At 36.0% G+C, this 8,603-nt stretch overlaps 1 protein-coding gene across 1 annotated transcript; it reads right to left on the bottom strand.

Annotated features, from left to right (window-relative positions):
• Positions 1-3,439: 3,439 nt before the first annotated feature.
• Positions 3,440-8,345, bottom strand: LOC127075227 (histidinol dehydrogenase, chloroplastic). The gene is made up of 13 exons (XM_051016718.1): positions 8,014-8,345; positions 7,886-7,938; positions 7,723-7,795; positions 7,283-7,384; positions 7,081-7,182; positions 6,911-6,982; positions 6,767-6,829; positions 6,594-6,635; positions 5,963-6,022; positions 5,739-5,849; positions 5,134-5,304; positions 4,050-4,140; positions 3,440-3,938 (listed from the first exon to the last, which is right to left on the bottom strand). The coding sequence occupies exons 1-13, from the start codon at positions 8,242-8,244 to the stop codon at positions 3,661-3,663; spliced, it is 1,449 nt and encodes a 482-aa protein (XP_050872675.1). The 5' UTR covers positions 8,245-8,345; the 3' UTR covers positions 3,440-3,660.
• Positions 8,346-8,603: the final 258 nt, after the last annotated feature.

Genomic DNA, 8,603 nt, shown 5'->3' on the forward strand with positions numbered 1-8,603 from the left:
TTTCGGAGATGCATCTTCGAATGCACCGCTTCCTTACTTTTCTCAAATTTAATTCGGAGATGCATCTTCGTATTTGTTCTAGAGTTTATTTGTAGATGCATATCTGAAATAACCCATAATTTCAAATCCAAGGGAAAATTCAGAGATGCATCTCCGAAAGTGTGTAATGTATATATAACGCGCGTCAGACCCTCCCTCTTCCGCTTCTTCATTTTCTGAAACTTTTTTGAGATATCATTAGAGCTCGTGAGAAACATACATCCAATCCATTTTTCAAACTTCTTCAAGGATAAACATTACTTCTACTTCAAACATTTCAATCCCAACTAACTCCACTAATTCATCCTTAACACATTTTTGAGTAAGTTTCTCATTTAACTTATTTTGAGTTTTTATTAATGTATTGGGTTAAATAGTTAGTTATATTTGCATTAGATAATAGTCAAATTCGTAATAGATATCTTTTAGAGGCATACACTATATATTTGGTTGCATTTTTGGTTGTATGGCAAGACTAGTATCAGTTTCTGCCATTTTTGCAAGCACAAGCTTTTTCGGAGATGCGTCTCCGAATTGCAGTTGGTTTTCAAATATGCATATCCAAAATTGTTTTGGATGTAAATTGATGTCTTTTTCTCGTATTGTTTCAGGATAAATGGATGCAAACAACGACGACAGACTGAGACTCGATCGTGAAACCTAACACGCGTTTGTTCCATGTGAGAGGCCTAGGCTACACAGTGAGCAGACCAGAGTTAGGTGGGGAACCATCATTAGGCCTCATAAGGGGGAAGCATTGACTTTTTGGAACCGCATGTCACAAGGATTCTCATCCCAGGGGCGCGTCTCCCCTGATCACGTATACCGGGAGGAAGCCCATGCTGCTACACACGATGGTGATTGTTTGAAGTTTGTTAACCACGGTAGAGATATTTTAAAGCTTTATCAACCTAAGGATCATTAGTTCCAGAGTGTCCACCAGTACTCTGGTCTTGCAGACATGTGTTTCTCCGAGTACAAAACCATTATCCATGGCATGCATGAGGCTTTTGCTGAGAGACGACATAAGGAAACGTCATCTTTCCACTTCCCCGTTGGCGAGATGACGAATACCATGGATGGTGTTGCTTGTCTTCTACACCTTCCCACCAGTGGGAGGTTATTTGATCCTTCCACGATCAAACATGATGAAGCCCGGGAGATGATGGTCATTTATTTGAGAGTTGGCCCAATGGATGTTGTGATGCTTTATGAGAGCACCAGAGGTGCACATGTAAAATTTTCTTACTTGGAGAAGCTTTATGGAGAAAACTTGGAGTTTGCCGAGAACATCGGTGATGAAATACAAGTTACCTACCACAGGGAGTGTGCTTTGAGGTATTTCCTATTATTCTTGGTTGGCACGTCCATTTTTATGGACAAAAGTGCAACCTGCGTCGATGTGGCATACCTTAAGTATTTCACCGACTATCGGCCATTCACGAGTGGAACTTGGGGGGGGGGGGGGGGGGCACATGTTTGGTATACTTGTACTCCAAGCTGAGAGAAGATTTTCTTTGGATGTAAATGACAGGCTTCTGCACCTTATTGACGGTAATTTCTATAACCACTATTAATATTAAAGCCACTTTTTTTACACTTGTTACAAATATTTTTTTCTTATTCAGTTTCAAGGATGAATCCTATCCCAATTTCATTGCATGCACGGGTTTGATCGTGTGCTATAGTATACTAAGGACTGACCATGTGCTTGCCTATATTGCCCTCCTAGAGGGAATGATGATGTATAGACGTTCCATGTGTATATTGATCGGACTCGGCACGATGACATCGACTGGACATCATACAACACTCAACAGGACATTGTTGCTTTCGACCCCATTTCATTTTACTTTGGACGGTTGGCATGTGTGGAAAATTTAATGTGCACGAGCGATGCATGCGTCAGTTTGGATATGTGCAGATCATTTCGAGATCTCCCTTTGTGTCTTCTCCTAACAGCATAGTCTACAAATATCTTGATGACATACTGAGGGCTACGAGATCCTTTGGTACCAAAGGAGTGTCGGAGTATGTCAGCCACAAGTCAGTGGTCTTATGCGGACGATTACATGACTTGGTTCTATAGTGTTTCACACCCTGTCATAACACGAGACGCTCCTGGATGTCCACCTAGGCCTGCTCATGAGGAGATCCTGAAGAATAACCATGTCAGGGATGACCATGTCATTGATATGTTGTCGATTAGAATATTATGTGAATTACGTATGAGGGATTAGAGCTTGGGTTGTTTGAGAGAGGTGGCGATGATGCGGTTGCCCTAACACGTTCCATTCTTACCGAATAGTCAAAGAGTTAGGAGTAGGTTATGCTTTTATTTGTATTTTGGGATACTTTTGTATTTTTTTACCATATTTTGAGAACAATGTTCGTAATATGATTGAATGTTTTTTTTAATTAACGCATTACCTTGTTTTACAATATTCGTGTTTATTAATGTTTGAATCAAATAATGACAATGTTAATCTAATTAAAATGACTTTGGAATCATAAAAAAATACAAACTTATGACAATGTTTCTGCAAAGAAACATGCCGAAATTTTGTTGGAGATGCATCAACGAATTCACCCCAGAAATCTTCGCAGATGCATCTCTAAAATAAATTTTAACAAAAATGTTTTTTGATGCGTTCGGACATACATCTTGAAAAAAACTTGAAAATATTTTTAGATTTATAAATGTGCGATCCACACCACACTATAAGGATGGAAAAAAATTGTAAAAAAATAAAATTATCCTAATACAATGATAACAATAAATTTGTACATGCCCCTAAGAAACACTGCCCTCCTCAATATATTTCTCGAATGACTTCAGTAACTTGACTGTAGCCATACCTTTGTAACTTTAGTTAATAAAATGAATGAACTATTTCTCACTACTAACAACTTTTCTAGAAATCAAGAATTTCCTTTGCCACATCGTTAACAGAACTATTCCCCACTCTCTTACCCCTACATACACTCTTCAAACAGCAGAATTGGGTTTTTTCATTAGTAATGGATCCAACTGTAGCGGGTTCTATCATACTTTTATTCCATTGTCATTTGAATTAGTGAAAAAAGACCAATAGTTTTTGGTTTAAATGAACAAAAGTTTGATATATGTAAATAAGATTTAAGGGGGGAAAACAATTAATAACAATAAAATGAGAATGAACAAAAGTTGGAACTCATTACTCAAAATGAGTTCGGACTTGACTTTGACTCTGGAACATGGGGGGAAGAAAGGCAGGTTTGGACCAAATTAATCGGTTTGGATCAGATTGTTGAATTCTTAGTGTTCACACGAACCACATTACACCTCTAACCCTCTTTTGAGTAAATTTCACCCTATCCATATCTACTTGTGCATTGTACATGTTAAAAATACACACCATTGCAAAATAAACTAGCTTGCATATTTAGATGCAGTAATAACCAAAGAGTGAGTGACCAAATAATTTATAAATGCAGCTATTGTTACAAAGATGTAGAACGACAACTGCTTAGCTACTAATGTTACATAAATCTAGCCATCTAGGTAATATCATAAATCAAAATGACTCAAAAGTTGGCATAAATTTAGAGCTAATAACAGCTTACAAAGGATTGATGGTATTATCTTGAAACCTGTCTGGCTTCTATGTCTTGAAGTCTCAAAGTAACGGCTCGCTTGTGTGCTTCAAGTCCTTCAACTTCAGCCATGGTTTCTACATATGGTCCAAGTCTTCTTAGACCTTCCTCTGTGAGAGACTGCACAGTTATGTACTTGAGGAAAGAGTCCAATGACACACCGCTATACATTCTTGCATATCCATAAGTGGGAAGGACGTGGTTTGTCCCACTTGCGTAATCACCGACACTCTCTGGTGTCCATGGCCCTAAAAACACAGAACCTGCAGAAGCAATTGAATCGTCAAGGAGACATTTTGTGGGTATCTAACAAGAATTCAGAATGCAGAAGCACAAAAGGCACCAAGAAAAGAAGAATACATAGACTGTATTACCTGCATTCTCGATAAAACTCTCCCACTTCTCTGCGTCTTTCACGTTGATAATTAAATGCTCGGGTGCATACATGTTTGAGAAAGTGATGGCCTAAAAGATGCAAAAGTAACTTTTACTTCTGAAACTCCAATATAGATGCTAATAGATTGAGACTTAACAAGCCAAAGTAGTACTTTAAAGTATAAACTGTTTCATTGATTGCAAACAAACAAAAATAGAGCGATAATTTTATTGTAGCACGTGTTTTTCATTTTGTATTACTTGGCTGAGCCTATATATCTCAAAACTGATATTTACTAGGTAATACAGAGAGACAGAATATTGATTTAAGTCATTCTAATTGCATTTTTTCTTGATCTTCCCTAACAACAAATTTATGAACACCCCTGCGCACAAGTACAATACTCCCTCGTTCTAAAATAAATGACCGATTTGTAAAATAATTGCATCAAAATGACTGATCCTATTCAATTTTCAATACAATATTATATATTTTTCAATTGTACCAGCAAATGAATACTACTAGCATTACTTCCTATTCAATATCTTCTACTTTACATGTATGATAAAGATGAATACACAATGCATGATAATGATACTTTAGTAAAAGGGACTCTTCTCTCTCTTTCATTTCTACACTTTTCCAGGTCAGTTTTTTTGGAACAGTGTATATGGCTATGTGTAACACCATTTGTTGTAAAGAGTATAAATGCAGATACAAAATCTCAGTCTGTTCATTAAGGGCCTGTTTAGATTGACTCAATTGAGTCTATCCACTAGCATGAGCACTTGTGAGATTGCTCAAGAGAGCTTATGAAAATAGCTTATGACATGTCTATAAACTATTTTCAGCTTATCACCATAAGCTCTCCATGATCACTTATGAAAACAACTAATAGCTTATATGAAAACAGTTGACTTTACTTTTAACTTTTGCTATAGAAAACTTAAGCATAAGCACTTATATGATAAGTGGTTGTGTAATACTAATAAGTGTTTAATTAAGCTACTCATCAAAACAAAGCCTAACTCATCAACATGCTTTTAGTGCTCACAGACATAAACTTGGCCATAAAGACTGACCTCAAGCATATCACGTGCATGCACGATAAAACTGTGACTCAGTGCTTTTGCAGCAAATTCGCCTCTTGGAAGACTCTGACACTGTTTGCTGAGTTCTTCCTGAATTGCACTCTGATCCACACCATCTCCAGCAATCACGAGAACAACCTGGCTATCAGGGCCATGCTCAGCCTGAAATTGCAAGTTAGTTTTAAGGATATTAGCAATATACAAGGAAGCCGAAAAGATAAGGAGTCAACTTGGCTGTATGTAGGAAGAACAATAAGGTAAATTTATCATCTCCAAGATAAAATTCGGTAGGATGACGGTGATGAACATGAAGCACGTCTTCTTGGTTTATATAAATTTGGTTGCTTTCTAGAGATTAGTGATGTGATCAATCTTCAATTAATTCTATGTATCAAGACAAGTGTTAGGATCCTATATTAAATTAAGGAATCATAAAGTAGAAAATGGAGATAGAAGCTTTTAGAATAATGTATAAACTACATTAAAGTACGAGTATAGTATTCTAAGAGGATGAAAAAGATAACAAGTTTTATTGTGAAAATAAGCTAGTGAACAGTGTTTATAAACAAAATAGTAGAGCTTTAAACTCATTAAACCTGGGAAAGCAAATCAGCAGCTACATGAGATGGAATTGCGTGCTTGTCTGCAATGACTAAAACTTCAGATGGACCAGCCGGCATGTCGATTGAAACCATGGCTTCACTGTTCTGCAGAAAGATTTAAAAAAAAATGGAAAGATGTTTAGATTCAGATGATGAAATGCAATAGAGGACATGGATACAAATCAAGAGGTTCAAATGGAAACTGTGAACACACTTACTTGAAGTATCATCTTTGCAGCTGTGACATATTGATTTCCAGGGCCAAAAATCTTCTCAACCTGCAAAAGTTCATCACAAATTCAAAATTAGAAATGATAGAAAAATATATGAACTATGAATACTGTTAGAATGAAAGAATCAGATTGTAGTATGGTTAGAATTCGCCTAAAAAAGCACGGACTCCGACACAGACACCTGACATGGCACAAATTTTAGGTATCTTGGTCACCATGCATTCATTAAGCAGCGAGATTTATGCTTACAGATTCTTAACGATAAACTAAGAACACGTCAAGACATTTAACTTATCAGTAAGGAGTGAGAAGTTCGAGAACAAGGTTCCTATGACTAGATAAATTTCACCATATATAATCATGAGTTTGCAATTCTATTAGAATGTGGTATACTAATATACAAAATAAAATAATAAAAATAATACAAAAGATATAAAAGCTGAACACAATAAATACAAATAGAAATGATAACAAGAAAAACGAGTTAAACGAAAAGCTGAACACAATAAATACAAATAGAAATGATAACAAGAAAAACGAGTTAAACGAAAAGCTGAACACAATAAATACAAAAAGAAATGATAACAAGAAAAACGAGTTAAACGAAAAGCCGAACCTTGGGACAAGTTTCTGTTCCCCAAGCCATAGCAGATATGGCCTACAATTGAGAAAAACGAGAAATTAATAATTAATAATACAATGACACATAAAAAATAATCTAACTAAAAAGATAATATATTCAAATCACAAAACCAGAAAAAGTTTATAGTATATTATCATGCAACAAACCTGTGCTCCTCCAGCTTTGAGAATGTGAGTCACCCCAGCCTTCTTCGCACAATATAGCACCTCCTGCAGAAAAACATTGGTCAAACTAAAAAAAAAAAACATTACATCATAATTATTTGAAATTTTATAGGATATAGACAATACTTTGCATGTTGAGCCATCCTGGGTGGGAGGATTTGCAAGAACAACAGTTTTACATCCTGCAATTTGTGCAGGCTGGTATAGATAACAATTAACATTCAGCTAAATCTGGACACAGAATATTATAGAACATTGAACAAGAAAAGAAGCAATGAAACATGCATTCAACTTACAACTGCAAGCATCAAAGCTGTTGAAGGCAATACAGCAGTTCCCCCTGGAACATAAAGACCCACGGAATTAATACTTCTTGCAACTCTCTTGCATTGGACTCCCTGAAGTTTTGGAAAACTCAAGACTCACATAAATAAGATAGTATTGGGGAGCACTAAGAACAATTAATGAACAAGCATGGTAATGAAATGAAGAACATACTTTCATGTTTTCAACACTTTTCTCAGGCGACTTCTGAGCAGCATGAAATGCATAAATATTGCTGTAGGCGACATCAAAAGCTTCCTTAATAGATGGATCAAGCTGCAAAAAGACAGAAAAACAAGAAAAAATAACTTTTTAAATGGGGTAATGCGGCTCACGTGTAGTCAATCAAGTGCTATATTTGGTTAATAGATATATCAGGTATCACAAGTTATTAACCATCAACAGAATTTTGTTAAAACACCTAAAATCCCTGCTAGTAATGTTCAAACTCATGTTTAATTTAGTTCAACAGATGGTTAAGAACTTCATGACTTATCTAATCGTGGTAATCACATTAACCATTAAAAAATTGTCCCAAATTGATGTTCAAATAACATGATCATAATAAGAGTAGAACACAACACAAGTTGAAGAATTGCAAAAGAACAGTATACCACTGGGTCTGGGAGGTCAGAGACAAGTTCAACAATCTTATCTAGATCAACTTTGTCAAACCTAGAAGTATATCTACAAAAAAAAAATTGAGGTTAAAAAGGGAAAAGCAGACAAGAGCATGGATAAAACATTATCAAACTCAAGTGGAATAGAACTATCAACTGTTTAACAGCAGCATCTCCTTGATTGTGAACATCATCAACAATGGGATTAACCTGAAAAGACAAAAAGGAAGGATTTTTAGAGTGAAAAAGGAAACCCCAATTGGGAGAAAAGGGGAGAAAACTTACGACGTTGAAAATGGAAGTGAAATCAATTCGAGGACGAGATTTAAGGGAGAGAAGTTCGGTGTGAGTGAGGTTTGATAAGTGATAGGTTTTGATGGCGTTGGCCATGGAGATTGAAGAGCGTGTGCGGAAATTGGTATTGGTGAGAGAGAAGGAGAAGGGTTTGGTGGTGGTTGGATGAATGAAGCAGCGGTTCCAGTTGTTAGTGTTAGAAGCGGTAAGCGCAGACTTCATCCTCTTTCTTGAAACACAGTTCTTTCTCTGAGTGTTCGCTTCTTCACCACTATTCAGGTTTTACAGTTTAATTACCATTTTACCATGTGTTAGAATAATGTTTTGTATTTTCTTTGGGTTTTTGTTGGGGTTCTTCGGGGTCGAATTTTGTTGATGTGACATTATTATTTGACAACTATTTTATTTAAAATTTTAATCTTTCATCACCATCCCATCCCAACTTCAAAAACTGCAAATAAGAAATTCTATAAAATCCAATTGTTCTTCATCAAACCTACAAATGCAATAATTTATCATCGATCAAATATTTCTCCTCTATCATCCAATTCAAAGTGGAACCTGAATTTGACGAAGACATT

This window comes from Lathyrus oleraceus, chromosome 1 (genome assembly GCF_024323335.1).
Source record: "Lathyrus oleraceus cultivar Zhongwan6 chromosome 1, CAAS_Psat_ZW6_1.0, whole genome shotgun sequence".
NCBI lineage: Eukaryota > Viridiplantae > Streptophyta > Magnoliopsida > Fabales > Fabaceae > Lathyrus > Lathyrus oleraceus.

Bases quoted from the DNA above. Each gene is read 5' to 3' on its own strand.
- LOC127075227 (XM_051016718.1), bottom strand. From the start codon at position 8,244: ATGAAGTCTGCGCTTACCGCTTCTAACACTAACAACTGGAACCGCTGC. The intron at 6,023-6,593 runs GTTCGGCTTTTC...GAACTTTTGCAG, and splicing joins GAACAGAAACTTGTCCCAAG to GTTGAGAAGATTTTTGGCCC. The intron at 3,939-4,049 runs GTAATACAGTCT...TTGCTTCTGCAG, and splicing joins GAGTTTTATCGAGAATGCAG to GTTCTGTGTTTTTAGGGCCA.